Source organism: Perissodus microlepis, chromosome 4 (assembly GCF_051167445.1).
Source record: "Perissodus microlepis isolate ML-2025 ecotype Zambia chromosome 4, ASM5116744v1, whole genome shotgun sequence".
Classification (NCBI taxonomy): Eukaryota; Metazoa; Chordata; class Actinopteri; order Cichliformes; family Cichlidae; genus Perissodus; species Perissodus microlepis.
In genome coordinates, this window is record NC_140464.1 from 32,430,931 (window position 1) to 32,448,801 (window position 17,871).

Genomic DNA, 17,871 nt, shown 5'->3' on the forward strand with positions numbered 1-17,871 from the left:
CTATGCCAGAACTACCTCAGGAAAAAAGAACAAGATGGTGAGCTTGAAAACCTGGAGTGTCCAACACAGTCTCTTTGCTACCTCAATTCTCAAACGTTCTTGAAAAACTGTTTAAAAACTGACTGGAAAAATTTATAGATAAACATAAACTACTCACCGAGAGTCAGTACGGGTTCAGATCAAGCAGATCAACATCATCGGCACTATTAGATTCAATAGAATACATCACATATACCACAGACAAAAAGCAACATGTGGCTGGGTTATTCAGAGACTTGACAAAGGCATTTGACTCTATAGATCCTGATATATTAATAAGAAAACTGGAACGTTATGGTGTCAGAGGGGTTGCTTTAGATTGGGAAATTAAATGGTGGTTGCTCCTTATGTATGGACAGTGCTTGTGGGTCAGTTTTGGGTCCAAAATTCTTCAACATTAACGACATCTGTAAAGTGTCCAAAGCATTAAAAATGTTTCTCTTTGCTGACGATACAAACATCTTCTGCTCTGGTGATGATCTGCAGAATTTATTGGAGGATATGAAATAAGTAAATGAAGTTCTGGCTTGATAAAAACAAATTATCATTAAATTTGAATAAATCTAAACTTATGTTATTTGGAAATAGCGGTTTAAATACAAATGCAAAGATTCAAATAAATGGTGTTGATATTGAAAGAGTCAGTGAAAATAAATTTCTGGGGGTAATAACAGATGAAAAACTTAACTGAGAGCTCACGTAAGATATATTCATTCCAAAGTATCACGAAGCATTGCAATACTAAACAAGGCAAAGCAGGTATTCGACAAACATCCCTTCATATTCTCTACTGTTCACTGGTTTCACCATACTTAAGCTATTGTGCAGAGGTCTGGGGCAATAACTATAAAACATTACATTCACTTTTTACTCTTCAAAAAAAAACAATTCGAATCATCCACAATGCAGGTTACAGGAACATACAAACTCACTATTTTTGCAGTCGGAAATATTGAAAATTGACAATCTAGTGAAATTCCAAACAGCACAAATTCTATTCAAAGCAAAAAATAAAGAACTGCCAGGTAATATTCAGAGTATGTTTTTTTGAAAGAAGGAAGTTATAATTTAAGGGGTTTTTGTAACTTCAAAACAGGGAAGGTCCGTACTACAAGAAAAAGCTTTTGTGTTTCTGTTCATGGACTGAAACTATGGAACAGTCTGAATATGGAATTAAAGCGACGTCCAAACACAAAACAGTTCAAAAAGAGTTATAAAAATATGATCTTCTCGAACTATAAAGAAAAGGAAAATATTGAAATTAAGTGAATGTCTCTATTTAAAAAAAAAAAAACTCATGATGTGATATTATAGTATATCAGAAATCTGTTCACTATTTTTATTACAAATGATATCAGTAAGGAAGCAACTAAATATTAACTGACAAATTATGGCAAAGGGGTGGGATTAAATAAGTGTTTACTTCTTCCTTATTTTCTTTTCTAAATGTACCTGTATATTGTTCACATGTTGAAATAAAAAATTACCAACCAACCAACCAACAGTCTCCAGACTTAAACCCATCGAGCTGGTTTGAACTGGACAGAAGAGTGAAAGCAAAGCAACTACAAAGTCCACATTTATGGGAACTTCTGCTCCAGATGTGGGAGAAGATTTCTATTGCAGAAAGAATGACACGGCTGTGTTCAGCTGTTATATCTGCCATATGAAGCGCCTTGAGGCGACTTTTGTTGTGATTTGGCGCTATATAAATAAAATTGAATTGAATTGAATTGAATTGAATTGAATTGAATTGAATTGAATTGAATTGAATTGAATTGAAAGGGGGCGACTTTGATGAATCAAAGTTTAAAATACATTTTGGTCTATAAACTGATTCCATGATTTCTTTTTTAACTCTTTATTTGTACTACACTTTCATTTAAGAATGCAAAGAGACATTAAACTGCATAACTTTCAATAACAAACTGGAAAATTGGGGTGTTCTAAAACTTTTGACTAGTAGTGTGTGTGTTTCTTTCCTTTTCCTTCAGGCTCAGAGGGAAAGTTTTCTGCCTGGTATCAGGCTGAAAAACAGTTTCCTTGGAGGAGCCAGAGGACAACCCCTGATCCAAGTACCCTCTCAGGTCTAAACAAGGGCAAAATCTGAAGGCATGAAGACACCAAGGAATTCCAGATGATTCAACATCTTGCTCATCATACAAATCTGTACTCTGATTGGAGGATCCAGTCCACAGGCCTAAAGGGTTTCTTAGCAGTCTATATGGGTATTTTCAGTTTCCCTTTGCTGAAGGACGTGTGGCACCATGAATCACGTTTTCATGCAGTAGCTGATATCAGGTCAAGGAAGTGGTTCCACCTGTTATGTTGTTTGTGTGTATGGTTATAATCATGCACAGCGCACATCTTTCAAAGTTTCCTGTCCAGTTCATATAGTCTGAGGCCTGTACTATGAAGCACGAGTTTACTTACCCAGGAAACGTCGAGGTTAACCCTGGGTTCTGTATCACCAACGTGAGAACCCTGAACCCTTCTTGCCAAAGTACATTGCCATGGTAACTTACGCTGCAAACCTAACCTACTCTGGAGCAGGTTACAGGATCCAGATTAGAGATTAACAGGCATGAAATCATTGCCTGCTGACCAATCAATTCTCCAGAAAATGGTTAAAATAGCAGCCTCGAAGTCTTTGTGTTGGCTTGATGAGCATCAGTAATATACTGTAGCCATGGACTTTATTCATGTTGACTGCAAACTATTTTACATACACTACCAATCAAAGGTTTGTTTTTTCTTTATTTTCACGACTCTTTGCATTGTAGATTCTCACTGAAGCCATCAAAACTATGAATGAACACGTGGAATTATGTGGTAAACAAAAACATGTGAAATAACTCCAAACATGTTTGATATTTCAGATTCTTCCAAACAGCCCCTTTGCTTTGATTCCTGCTTTGCTCTCTCTCAGCGTCTCCATGAGCTTCATGAGGTCGTCTCCTGAAATGGTTTCCAACAGTCTTGAAGGAGTTCCCCGAGATGCTCTGCACTTGTTGGTCCTTTGCCTTCACTCTGTGCTCCATCCACATATATTTGAAGATTAAGCCAGGACATTCTTGGCTAAAACATGTTGACAGTGTATGGGTGACAGACAAACAGGGTGTTTCAAAAGGTTAGGTATCGTTTGGGTCCACACATGTCCAAACGATTGTGGCTGTGTTGGTACCATTACAAGAACAGCAACCAGACCAAAGCAATGATTTTGACTCGATCAGCGTTAACACCACAACCTGACGGCTGACAGATAAAATACATTTATGAACACAGCTGCAGGGCCAGGAGTGCCAGCATGAATTAAATTAATACATCATTAAATGATTAATTAAATACTTAATTATGTAATTAAACCAAAAATTAAACAAATGGGCTTTTAATTAATTATTTTTATGTTTATTTAATTAATTTATAAAACATTTAATTCATTATTTAATGATGTATTTATTTAATTCATTTGTTGATTGACTGCTCCCCCTTTCCAACCTGTATGCGCACAGACACGTCAGCAGGACTGCGTCTGAGTTCTACGCTCACAGGTTGTTGAATTTATGCACAACGAATGTCATTGCTAATAAATACCTGCACCCAGAGAATGAAATGATTTGCTCAGATTATGTTTTTTTCTCACGTGTAACTTCTGACAAATTCCATATAAACTCCTTCACATGCTTTACGATGGGACAGTGTGACTCGGACTCTTATCACATGTAGCAAAGGTGAAGCGAACATTTAGCTTTACCTGGAAACGGTACAGGCTGCTGTCGTTGCACATGACCAGCTTCTTATGGTTCTGCAGCGGGTAGATGTAACCATAAGCTACCAACATGGTGCCAAAGGCCTGAGCGTCTGGAACAAAGGCAGGAAAGAAAGAAAATAAAATCAGTTCAAACAACATTTGGCTGGTGTTCTCTTAAATATAAATTCATAATATAGAGGTAATATCCCAGCTATTATAGGGCGAGAGGCAGGGTGACAGTCTATCGCAGGGCTAACACATAGAGACAGACACCGTTCACACTCACATTCACACCTATGGGTGAGTTACCAATTAACCAAACCCCACTAACTGCATGTCTGAACTGTGGGAGGAAGCCCAGCACCCAGAGGGAACCCACGCAAACACAGGAAGGAAATGCCAACTCCACTTTGTTTGTCAGCTGCTTTCAAAAAGTTCTTTAGTTTTGTTTGTTTTTTTTAAACAAACAAACAAAACTTGTACTGATTTTTCCAAATCCATACATTAATAATTATATAGTAATTCTATAGTAACTCTATAGTAACTCTGGTAAATGGTGTGTGCAGTGATTTAATGTGTCAAAGTGCAGAAAAAGAGCTTTGATCGTACCTTCTGTAGTGGTCTTCATTTTGTTGCTAATCCAAGCAATTGTGTCATTACCTGTGTGGAGACACAAATATACTGATCAGAATTAAGAACACTTAAATCACACGTCTTTGTGTTTATGTTGTGTCATTTGTTGGTCAGTGGAAACCAAAATTAAATCCTTTGAAAAAATGGGTTCAAAATCAAAGAGAGCAAAAAGAAAATAATTTCATCCCAAATAATTTTAATGAAAGCCAGAAACACGAGTACACTGGAGGTTAATTTGGAAATCCTGTTCAGAAAGAAGCAGATGCTGACATGATTCTTGCTTTATCAGCAAAAACCAGAAGATAAAAACAACTTAAGAATAGAAATTCACAAAGAAAGAACCAAATAGCTCAGCTGTTCCAAAGTGTAAAACAGTTAAATGTGGACTATAAACATTAGGTTAAATTCCTTTAATAATGTCTTACAGAGACATGGTTACGGCATGATTAGTATGTTAGTTTAAATGAATCATCACCCCGAGTCATACCAACCACCAGATACAGTTTTATTTTATTTGAGAACCTGGCACACAGCCTTATATAGGCTCAGATATAATAATCACAGTAGGTCATTTTAACATGCATGCAGGTGCTGGAAATGACAGCCTCAGCCGTGCATTTAATCTGGTATGAGACGAGTATCAGGCATTTCTCAAACTATCAGTGAGCCTGCTCAGCACATCATCACATAAAAACAGAACATGTAACAGTAAACTCTGAAACCCTTCTTTAGTCTGATCATTTCTTAATAACATTTACAGTAATAGATTACACAGCGGGGAGCACGGTGGTTAGCACTGCTGCCTCACAACAAGCAGCTTCTGCTTATCTTTACCAGGGTGACTTCAACTATTATTCATTGTTTCAAAGGGTTTGATTCTAATATCTATGGATCATTTAACCCTCGTGTAAGGTAGGTCTTCCTGCTAACTCACTGTGCTGCAGAGCACTGGGTTTGATTCTGGGATTATTTAATTCTGTTTACTGTTGCTGTGGTGGAGACCTTACTTATTGGTATGAGTTAACTTCAGTAATTACTTCCTCCAAACCATCAACGTGTCTTTTAGACCCCATTCCTACAAGACTGCTCAAAGAAGTCCTGCCATTAATTAATTCTTCAATCAGCTATTTACCACGGGCCAGGCTGGACGACTGTAATTCATTATTATCAGGAAGTCCTAAAAACTCCCTGAAAAGCCTTCAGTTAATCCAAAATGCTGCAGCAAGAGTCCTGACAGGGACTAGAAAGAGAGAGCAGATTTCTCCTGTTTTGGCTTCCTGTTAAATCCAGAATTCAAAATCCTGCTCCTCACATACAAGGTCTTAAATAATCAGGCCCCATCTTATCTTAATGACCTTGTAGTACCATATCACCCTATTAGAGCACTTCGCTCTCACACTGCAGGCCTACTTGTTGTTCCTAGAGTATTTAAAAGTAGAATGGGAGGCAGAGCCTTCAGTTTTCAGGCCCCTCTTCTGTGGAACCAGCTTCCAGTTTGGATTCAGGAGACAGACACTATCTCTACTTTCAAGATTAGGCTTCAAACTTTCCTTTTCGCTAAAGCATATAGTTAGGGCTGGACCAGGTGACCCTGAATCCTCCCTTAGTTATGCTGCAATACCCACATAGCAGACATGACATACCCTGCCATGACTAATGGCATGGCAGGGTATGTCAACCAGATGTGGGCCAGGTCTGGCAATACAGCTATGGTAACCAACGTTTCAAATGCAGGTTTGACAGGTTTGTGAGTGTACACTTTATCCAAAACCTAGTGAGGGTTTACTCATGTTTACCACTGGGTGGTTGTAGCTCAGGAGGTAGAGCAGGTCACCTACTGATTGGAAGGTTAGTGGTTTGATCCCTGGCTCCTCCAGTCTGCAAGTCAAGACTATGAATAAAGTTAGGAAGCACTCAGTTTAGATAAAGTGTGTGGTTGGGTGAATGTGGCATTTTGTATAGAGCACTTTGAGTAATCTGGGAGAGTAGAAAAGTGCTATAGAAGAATCAGTCCATTCACTGTCTGAGCAGAGTTTCGTCATGTTACTTTTGCTCTACATGTTGTTATTACATGGCTTGATTAAGGTTCACATCAGGCTGACATCTGGGGCCAGAGCTGAAACTGTTCTGGGCCAGCACAGGGCCAGCAGCTGGACTTGTGCTGGCCCACACATGGGCCAGCACAAGGCCGTCATTCTGTGCGGTATGTGGGCCATGTGTAAGCACAGTGTGTGGGCTGGATCCGGGCCCACACAGCGGGCTGCTGCTGCTGCTGCTATGTGGGCAGCAGCCAGCTACAGCTACCAACACCTACACCCTCCTGATGGAATACCTCTGGTTCTAACACATCATTTATATACTGTAAGTGCTGGCAGAATACTTGGGTCAAATGGATGGCTGCTCAAATTTCCCTTCCAGGCCTTAGTCCAGATTAAAAAGTCACTTTGGTTCTTAGAGCACTGCACAGATATCATCCAATCATGGCTGCTTTATTTAGCTACTAGCCGAGCAGCTTAGGCAGCAAGGCTTTAAATAATCGAGTGAGGCTGTACAGATTAAATACCTGAGAGGTAAACGCACTGTCACCTTGTGGTCTAGCACATCGGACAGGACAAAGTATGAAGGTTCAATAAACAGGAGCATTTAGCTTCAGAAATAACAGGTAGGCTTTAGTGAAAAAACCAAAACTATGAGAATTATTTGTTCTTTTTCTACTTAAAACTTTAATTGTTCTGTATCAGTTTGTGGTATTTTAAATCAATTTGAAACATTTATTTAATGCAATTTACAGAATTATATGTTTTTATTCACTTGGTTGTTTTTTATACATAGCACCAGTTCACAGTAACAGTCAGTTCAAGGTGCACTGTTAGGTGAAGACAACGAGCTCAGACCGACCACATAAAAACAACCCAATGAACAGGACAAAAGATAAACTATGGGCAAGAGTAGAAAGGTCAGTGACATGCAGTTACCTTAGTATAATGTATGTAACCTACCCCATCATCTCCTCAACGAATGGGAAAATCAGAACCAAACTTTGCATGGACATTATAACACATACAGTGATTATTAACATATGTTTGCAAAATATATAAATCTCAATCTTTACTCTGGTATTTTTGGATCAACAGAAGGCTTTCAGGAAGATTTTGGGGAATGCTGATCCAGTCCAGAAGTAAGAAAAGAAATAAATGCATGAATGCAGGTTTTCAACGAGGCAGGATGATTCAAAAAATATATGTCAAAAGTCATCCACGTTCTGTTCATGTTTTCATAGCGTGCACCTGACAAGTTCCCAACACAAATGGGAAGTAGAGCTGGTCCAAATTTTGTTTGTGTCAACTTCCACAAAGGCCTCATAATGATAGCAGTTGCTGTGTTATGTAAAATTAAAGCCTCTGAAAAAACCAGTCCATCACTTGGATTAGTCAGTGTGCATGTAAATGGAAGCATCTTTATCATGGATATCACTTATATTCATTACTGCAATTTCCAAGCGAACGTGCCAATTTCTATACGTGCCCATGTTACCAGGGCACAGCAGATGTCAGGTCATCTGGATTTTGCTAAGAAGGCTGCCAGAATCTTGGATTTGGTCTCAAACTCCAGTCCCTGCAGCAACAGATGACAGCACTCATGTTTTCCTCACATTTCCACTACCGTCTGGGATCATATTAAATTAGTCTGAACAGGAAATAGAAAATAAACAGAACATGCTCATGTATAGAGTTGAAAATACGGATTTCAATGGAAGGTTCTAGATCTCACCGTGGGTCAACACACCTTAATCACATGATTGGTTCATTACCAGGCCTCTGGAGAACTTCAAGACATGTTGAGGAGGTCATTTAGCCGTTTGAATCAGCTGTGTTGGATCAAGAACACATCTAAAACCTACAGGACCCTCAAGGCCTGGAGTTGGACACCCCTGCCTTGGACACCCTATTTTAGGGTCTTTACCTTCCAACATGAAGCACCTTGAACCACATGTTGTTGTGATTTGGCGCTATATAAACAAAATGAATTTTAAATTTAAAAACAAACAGCGTTTGCAGCAGTTGCAGCCGTACAGTCAAGCTGTTACCACAACAGCTCAGTAGGGTTCAGACCATGCTGGCCGTTCCATTACAGTGGGGATTCTGACTGATTATTCTTTCTTTTTGTTTACAGGCCCTTTGGGCCATGCCATAAGCATGCCGTGCTCCTTTCTGGCTTCCTTGTTAGTGCAATGGCTTTCAGCTGTGCAACAGAATTGCAAAAGGGGTTTCTACTAATCAATTAGCCTTATAAAATTATTCATTTGGATAAGCAGCCACACCAGGAAATTGATCCACAGGACTGACAGTTGTTGATAATAGGCCTCTCTGCACAAAGGTAGATCATTCTATAAAAATAATCTGATTAATTTTAATTGTTTGTGAAATGTATCAAATTCTTTGTGAATTGCATGAGAATGTGTTTTTCTTTGTAAAACAAAGATATTTGCAAGTGATCCCAAACTTTTGAGGGGTAGTGTAAGTGACTGGACAGAATGAGTGTCATTAGTAATGAGAGGCTAACAGTAAGAGACTCTCTTATTATTAGCCTCTCTGGGCAACATATCAGAGGGAAGGTATCAGCAGGCATCATACAACATAGTCTTGACTGGTTTTTATATAGTGCTGTACTCTACTCTACTCTACTCTACTCTAAGCACTCTGAGAGGCCAGGGTTTGATCCACCAACCTTCTGATTAGTTGATGACCTGCTCTTCCTCCTGCATCATGTACCAGTTAAAAATGCTAGAAATGTTTGAGTTATTTCTAGTGTGTGCGTGTGCGTGTGTGTGTGTGTGTGTGTGTGTGTGTGTGTGTGTGTGTGTGTCACACTCACCAGCAATGACATGTGGGATGGTAGTGATATTGAGCTTCTGCTCTGTACCTTTAACTCCACTTTTTGTGTCCTGCATTTCTAGCAAAATCGACTCCAGCTGAAAACAGAGGTGAATGAAAAAGATTAATATAAAGAGGACAAAAGAGACACAGCCTTTGGAAGCTGTCGCTGTCGTCGAGATACTTAAACTCTCCCACTTGGGGCAGGAACTCGTCCCTGACACAGAGTGGGCACTCCACCCTTTTCCAGCTGAGAACCATGGCCTCAGATTTGGAGGTGCTGATCCTCATTCCCACCGCTTCACACTCAGCTGCAAACTGTTCCAGTGCGAGCTGGGGGCCATCACCTGATGAAGCCAACAGAGCCACATCATCCAAAAAGCAGAGATGAGATTTTCTGACCACCAAGAGAAAACCTTCTGCTACTTGGCTGCATCTAGAAATTCTGTCCATAAAAATTACGAACAGAATCGGTGACAAAGGGAGAGCCTGGCAGAGCCCATCACCAACCGGAAACAGGTCTGACTTATTGCCGGCAACACCCCATACTTCTGAAGCACCTCACACAGGACACCCCGAAGGACACGGTCAAATGCCTTCTTCAAGTCCACAAAGCACATCTAGAGTGGCTGGGCAAACTCCTATGCACACTCAAGTATCCTCGAGAGGATAAAGAGCTGGTCCAGTGTTCCATGACCAGGACGGAAGGTACTGCCCCTGACCTCCATGCAACCTTGTAGAGGTGTGTCAACCAAGACAGCAATATAACATGCAGAGCCTTCAGGAACTCAGGGGGTGCACCTCACCCTCCACAGGAGCATCTGCCAGGGAGTTGTTTAGCAGCCTCAGAGACCTCACCCCCAAAGATGGACGAGTCGTCCCCCTCATCCCCAGACTCTGCTTCCTCCAGTGGGATTAAGGAGGTCCTCGAAGTATTCCTTCCACTGCCTGACAATGTTCAATGTTCAGCAGTGCTCCACCTGCAATATACATAATGCAGGTACAGCGCCGCTTTCCCCTCTTGAGTCGCCTGATGATTTGCCAGAATCTCTGCAAGGCAGTCCAAAAATCTTTTTCCATGGCCTCCCTGAACTCCTTCCACACCCGAGTTTTTGCTTTAGCCATTGCCGCATGCTGCTTGGCCAGTCGGTACCTATAACTAGGGATGGGTATCGAAAACCGGTTCTTGTTGAGAACCGGTTCCCACTGTTTCACTTCCTTGGAATTGTTTGCCATTTTTGCAAACGATTCCCTTATCGATTCCAGTCGCCCCGAATGACGTCACCACGATGCGGAGCGTCGCTTACCAGGCAGGAAACATGGCGGCTCAAACGCTCAAAAGTTTGGTTATACTTTACGAGAAAAGATGACAACAGGGCAACTTGCAATACTTGCAAAGTAGGTATTTCATTTAAGGGAGGAAACACTACGAATATGCAAAAGCATTTGCTCACAAAACACGCGATGACCTTAAATGAATGTCGTGTTTTTAATTCCGCTCCGGACTCGTGAATCTCAACCCAGCAGCAGCGGTAACGTTTGCACGTCCTCTCCCGTTAATGCGGCAGGTAAATAATCAACTAACAGTGCATATTATGTTAGCGCGATCTGCCTTATTACAAAACCTGCCATTACTGTGCATTTAGGTGACAATGATGAGAGACAGAGTCTGGCTGGCTCAGATGCTGGCAGTTCTCGCTGCAGTCTACCGGTAGCGTCTCCTTTCAGGCCAGGATAGACGAATGTCACCGAGCAGTGACTAAGTTTGTGGTCAAAGGCTGGCACCCATTTGCCACAGCAGAGGATTTTCGGTAAGTGAATGTGTTTAATTGTAGGCAGGGACATTACTGGATATTCTTGTGTAATTGCTACAGAATAATTTATGTTATACTTTGTTATTGCTACAGAAGAATATTTATTTTATTATTTTACATTTACAATTTTTTTTCCTGGGGACCCTGTGACACCCCATTGAAGAGCCGTAGGCTGGATCTCTTAAGATCTCACTGTTGGGTTTGTAAGGCCATGTTACTCCTAAATTTCTATCTTGTTCAAAGAGAAGATATAAAACAAAGTTCTAAGCTAATCGACCTTAGTGTTCTCCTTTTTTAAAAAGAATCGATAAGAGAATCGATAAAGAATCGAATCGTTAAACAGAATCGAAAATGGAATCGGAATTGTGAAAATCTTATCAATACCCATCCCTACCTATAAGCTTTCTCCGAAGTCCCACAAGCTAACCAAGCCCGATAGGCTTCCTTCTTCAGCCTGCTGGCTCCCTTCACCTCTGGTGTCCACCATTTGGTTCGGGGGTTACCACCACAACAGTTACCAACACTCCTGCAGCCGCAGCTCAGTGCAGCAGCTTCAGGCAATGGAGATGCTGAACATGGTCTATAGAGTTCGAAAATGTGACATCATTTCCAGGGTAAAACCACATAGGATTGTAGGTACTAGCTTGCTACAAGAAATCCCTTTCACTGGAAAGAACGGTCACTATCGCTGCCCCCTCTCTCTTCCAGTACTCCAAAGCGAAGAGACAGACACGACGGCCGGGGACGTCGCCAGGTTTTCTTTGTCCCGCTCCGATTTTGGTGGATTTTAATGCTGTGGCTGACGCCAGTGGACTTTTAGTGTTGTTTTGAGTGTGTGTTCTAAGTGGCCAGGGGTGTTTTTAACTGTTTAAAATCTTTTTGTGAAATAAATTATATTTTAGTAATCGAGTTTTATATTGTTCTTTTGGCTTGGCTACTCCACTGCTCTGTCCGTTTTTTGAAGGGTTGCCCTTCACTTAGAATAAAACCTGGTGTCCACCTACATATCTGGCTACTCAGAACATGTCAGTGTCCTGTACCCATCCGTCGGTAAACTGGAACTGGGCTTGTTGCAGGGATCTGAAGTTACCAAACACTTCATGAGTGTGTGCACTCACACTTAGGAACATATAATTATAAATATGAGCGTGATGAAGGTTGGGCAGCACGCTAATGTCTTCAGTCCACTCTGTATGCTCGTGTGGGTCTAACCCTTTCATTACTTTGTTGTTTTTCCTCGTACCTTTTTTTTGCCTTTTTGTCAAGTCTGTCTTTGTACGGACCTGCCGTGTTCTTCTTCATTTTGTACATAACTGTTTTTGGGGCAAATAAAATGCAAGTAGGGATTAAAACAGCAGAATGAATGGTTACCGGTGCTGGAAATGCTAGCGCTTGATGCAGTGTTTTGATTTTGCTGCCACTTGTACCCACAATGCAACGCTCGCAAGTCACGTAGTCTGTCGATCTCTATCCGGTTTTTAAAAAAGACACTAAAAACAGTCAGTGTTCACTGTCGGCTTCTCTCGGCTTTTATTACCACTAATCATTTTAAAGCTCAGTTTTTAAACCCTTCCTATGTAACTACAGCCCAGCCCATGCAGCAGTATATTACTGACTAACCTCGTATTGTGGATGGATTATCTCAGTTGTTCTCCTGACTGAAGTTTGGTCCGTTTACAGCATCCTGCCATGTGATTGCATTTGTCTCTAACCATCGGGAATCCTCACATTAACTTTTATCGAGTGGAAAAAAGTCCTCCGTTCATTAGCGTTCGTCCTCCAGCTTCACTGTTTATGTTATGCTAACATAGCTTTGTCGCGCTAGCGATCACGTAGCACATCATTATATACCAGCTAGCCCAACTTCAGTAACCCTGCAGACGTCACTGCTGTTTAGTTTCCTGTCTTCATTTATGTTGGAAGTGATAGCAGAGCTGTAACTTCCTGCTAACTTCTAACTCCGTTAAATTCATAAATTCTGTCTTCATGGATACCTGGATGTTAAACTTAATTGTGACACCTGGTAGAGCAGAACGCTGATCATTTTATGAAAGATGAAAGAATTTAAAGAGTTTTTCAATTCTCAGTAATGCTGCAATGATCGTTTGACTTTGGGACCTGCAGCGGAGTTTGGGCCCAGACATGGCTAATGACGTTAGACTTAAAGACCGGACTGGGACTCAATGTCCCCAGTCTCCCTCAGAATGCTGTTGAAGCTCTGCCGGAGGTGTGTGTTAAAGATCTCACGGACCACTGTCTCTGCCAGGCATTCCCAGCACACCCTCACTATACGTTTAGGTGTGGCAGGTCTGTCCAGCACCGCCCCCCCACCCCGCCACCTGATCCAACTCACCACCAAGTGTTGATCAGTTGACAGCTCAGCCCCTCTCTTTACGCGAGTTTTTTAAAATTGGAATAGTAGTAAACTGGGTAAGAATAGCTTTCATACTGTAAAACACCAGGCCTACTTCATAAAGAATCTGATTAGTTAGGTTAATACTGGAATACTTCTTTGTTTATCTTATTCCTGTGTCTTTGCCTCATTGTGCCAATGAATTGTTTGAAAGTTAATATCTTTATCTGAAGTGCATAACGATAAGGTTGTTCAGATGCTTTAGACTGCAGTGACACCATGCTGCCAAACAATAACACTAATTAGCTTTTAGGTGGACTAAAAGATTAGCTTCAGCAAGCTTCTTATGCTGGCAAACCAATCATGTTTAAATCTCATGCAAATGCATAGGTATCCATTAGATACTGCATGCAACAGAAAAATCTTTATATAATCTTAAGAACAGGGAGTAGGGAAACCAGGTTACTGCAGCTCGCGTGCTTTGTATTTTTCTTTTTTCACAAAAGCAGTTTATATAGAAATCTAGAACCTAACGTGAAAAAGTCTTTAATTATTGAAGAATGATGGATAATCAAAATATATTACAAAAGGAATACATAATAATGCTATAACAGAAATGCTACTGACCCACCTTTTTGAGGCAATACAAACGGGGCTGGAAATGTTGTGCCCGGTTTGGGCGCGCTGTTCTGATAGTCATTTTTGCAGATGAATGAAGAGCGAATCAGATGTAAAGCAATCAAATCAAATCCTGGTATGAAATGTCCCAGTTAGAACAGGTTTAGTTGCTGACAGGCAAATGCATGCCTGCAGTGAACAGAGGTAGCGTCTGTGAGGAGACTGTAAGACCGGAGGCTAAGGATGGATTAATCCTCCAGTCAGCTGTAAGCTTTTTCTCTCACCCAAGGCAATTACAGAGAAAGGCCTGGCTCTGACTGACAAGAGTCAAGATCGATGCTGTGTCTCAGTGTACAGTTGTAATGGCTGTAAGTAAGTAAAATGTATTTATATAGTGCTTTTCACAAAGTGCTTCACAAAGCAAAGAATGAAAATACAACATATACAATGTAAAACAGCAAAATACAACATAAAAACAACAAATTAGTTGAAAGCTTGTCTATATAAAATGTCTTCAGCTGTTTTTTAAAAGAATCAATGGAGTCAGTGTAAAAACAGTGGCAGAGAATCCACAGCCACGGTGCTGCTGTCTGAAAGGCCCGATCACCACGAGTTTAAATAGAGTGTGTGGGGCCACCAGCAGACTCTGACCTGATGACCTCAGAGCTCGGGAAGATGAATGCAGTTTCAGCAGGTCAGATATGTACTTGACCATGTAGGGCCATGAAGGTTAGAACTAGAAATTTAAAATGAAACCAAAAACTTACAGGCAACCAGTGAAGGGAGGCTAAAACTGGAGTGATATGAGATCTTGTGTTGGTGCCTGTTAAAAGTCGTGCTGCAGAGTCTGAAGACAATTTAAAGCTGATTTGTTAAAACAAATAAAAAGACCATTGCAATAATCCAGACGGGAAGAAATAAAAGCATGAATAATCATCTCCACTTCAGGCTTTGACACCATTAGTCCCAGTTTTGAAATATTCCTTAGATGATAAAAAAAAGTGTCGGACCAGCTGCTTAGAATCGAGCCACATCGAGCTGTCAAAGATGACACCGAGGTTTCTGAGGCTCGATTTAACAGAAGGCTCTAAGAAGCTGATATGCTGCCTGATTTCTGAGACCATGTGGTCTGGAGCAACAATTAGAGTTTCTGTTTTATCAGAGTTTAGCTGGAGGAAGCTCTCATTTAACAATTGCTTAATTTCTGTCAGGCAATTACTTAAACTAAACAATTTATGAAACTCAGAGACTTTAAAGAACAGTATAACTGAATGTCATCAGCATAGAGCTGGTAGGAGATATCATTGTAGCGCCTAATAATTTGGCCTAGGGGGAATATATAAAGCATAAAGAGAACTGGACCCAGGACAGATCCCTGAGGTACCTCACAAGGCAAAACTGTTGATCATCACTTGATTCATGTGAACAGTAAAAGATCGTTCAGATAAATATGGCATGAACCATTTAAAACAACACCAGTAATCCCAAACAGGTTCTTGAGTCTGGTTATCATGATCCTGTGACCCACAGTATCAACGGCAGATCCAACAGGACCAGATCTGTGTACTCTCCAGAGTCTGCTGCCATCAAGATGTCACTAAACTTAAAGCAAAGCCGCTTCTGTAGAGTGCAATTTACAAAAACCTGGAAAACGTCCATAACAGCATTTTCCTCCAGGAAATAGTTAAGTTGTTGTCCTCCAGTTTTTTTCCAAAACCTTTGGTACAAAAGACAATGTGGACATTGGCCTGTAACTGTTAGGGAGGGATGGATCTGGGTAAAGCTTCTTTAATATTGGCTCAACCACAGCTTTTTTAAGCTGGGAACTGAGCCAGTATGAAGAGAAATATTTATCATTTCCACAATACACAGGCCAACAGAGTCAAAGACACTAACGAAAATTGAGGCAGGAAGGACATCAAGGAGGCTTGAAGTCTGTTTCATATGACCAACAAAGCTCTGATGTCCTGTAAGGTAACAGGAGTAAAGGAGGACCAAGTGCACATTGTAAGCTAGATATTGAGAAGACGATGGAGAGATGTTTGCCCTGATGGCAGTGACCTTATTTGTGAAATAATTCAAAAAGTCATTACAATCTGTGCTGGTGTAGTTCTTCTTCCCACCAGCAGGAGTCACTACATTTCTTTCATGCCAAGATTTGTTTGTTATTAGCTGTAGAGTTAGTAATGCAGCACACTTTGAGAAAAGGCTGACTCAGCATGTTGTTCTGATAACATCTGCATCCATCCTCTTCGTTGTTTTACAGAAAGCATCGCTTGTGAGTATTTATGTTGAACAAGAGTTAAGGCAACTATATTTGTTATTATTTATACACATTTATAGTTAAAGGTGTACTGTATTCAGATTTAGTTTCTTTCCAATGTTAGCTAGTTTAGTCAACTGATTTCAATTATTGTGTGAATATATAAACTGAATATTATTTTCTTCTGTTTTTAGTTTCACTCTGTTGAAGGCAGCATCAATAAAAGGGACGATGCACCTGTCAGTGTTCGAGGAGTTTATCTATCTGCATAACTGTATCCAGTGTAGCAGTGAGGGCAAAATACAAACAGATGTTGAGTAAACTGGTGCACGAGGAGCATCAGGAGAAACAATAGTCTTAATCGTATTTAACAAGAATTTAGGATTTTTCTTTTTTGAAGCTATGAGGTGTGCAAAATACTCTGTTCTGACATTTTCCACATGTCATTTAGTAAGAAAATAAGTAAGAAAATAGATTCTTTAAAATGTAACCTGTGAACCGCGAGCTTGGAACCCTTCCACAAAAGTTCCAGCTTGTGACAGCATCTCCTAAAACTATGAATATTTCATATATCCAAGGAAGAGATTTCAAACATAGGACAGTACTTTTTTCAGAGGTGCCACTATGTCTAAAATAGAGTTAAACCGTGAGGAAAACAAGTGAGTCCACATCACTGCAAGTCCTGTCAGCATCAAACATGGCAGAGAACCTCCAGCCTGGTTTCTAACATCTTTGATCAAAGATGGGCAGTAACGCGTAATCCGATTACTTTTTTCAAGTAACGAGTAAAGTAAGGGATTACTATTGCAAAAACGGTAATTAGATTACCGTTACTTTCCCGTAGGAACGCTGCATTACTGCGTTACTAAAACCGTGATTTTTTTGCGAGAATGTCTCATGACAGTGACGTAAGCAAGTGCGACGTTTGTGACAACAGCTGTGTGCAGATCAACAATGGATCATATATCGAGTGCGGAGAGAGTATGAGCGTGCAGCGTTTAAAGCGTGGAAGTACTGACCTTACTTTGAGTTTGATTCCATAAAAAGTGACAAAAACATTAGCGTCCGTTGTGCGTGGGAAGAAAACTTCTTTTTACAGCGAAACCCCCCCCCCCCCCCCCCCAAACTTCCAAGCAAGCACCGAGTGCGCAACGACGTAATGGGAAACTCACAGAGAAACTCGCGGATTCTTCCACTGACCGCTGCGGCACACCTGCACCAGGGTAAACCTCCGCCTACCCCACTCCTGCTTTACAGGTGAAAATAGAGCAACAGGACCGCTAGTCTTTGATTTTATTTATTTTCTGCTGTGTTTTACTTGCATCTATTTGAAAGAGTGATTGTAAACACAAAAAAATAACAATTATGTGCTGGAATGTGCAGAAAATAGGTTTAAATATTAAACAAATTTCTTCCAGTCAGAGAATGGTGCATATAATTAAATTTTTGCTTGATGCATAAAGTTAAAAGATTAAAACTAATAAAACAAGTTTTAAAAAGGGACTTTTCCATTTGATTACATTTTG

General features: G+C 40.6%; 1 protein-coding gene across 1 annotated transcript in view; it reads right to left on the reverse strand.

The window, feature by feature from the left end:
* The window catches only part of rgs9a (regulator of G protein signaling 9a), a 34,454-nt gene extending 20,150 nt beyond the window's left edge, over window positions 1–14,304 (reverse strand). Inside the window, exons 1-4 of the mRNA XM_084927145.1 lie at window positions 14,096–14,304; window positions 9,299–9,395; window positions 4,400–4,450; window positions 3,794–3,900 (exon numbers count right to left, since the gene is read on the reverse strand). Coding sequence (XP_084783271.1) covers window positions 3,794–3,900; window positions 4,400–4,450; window positions 9,299–9,395; window positions 14,096–14,164 — 324 coding nt within the window. The 5' untranslated portion in view covers window positions 14,165–14,304. The remainder of the gene's footprint in view (window positions 1–3,793; window positions 3,901–4,399; window positions 4,451–9,298; window positions 9,396–14,095) is intronic.
* Window positions 14,305–17,871: the final 3,567 nt, after the last annotated feature.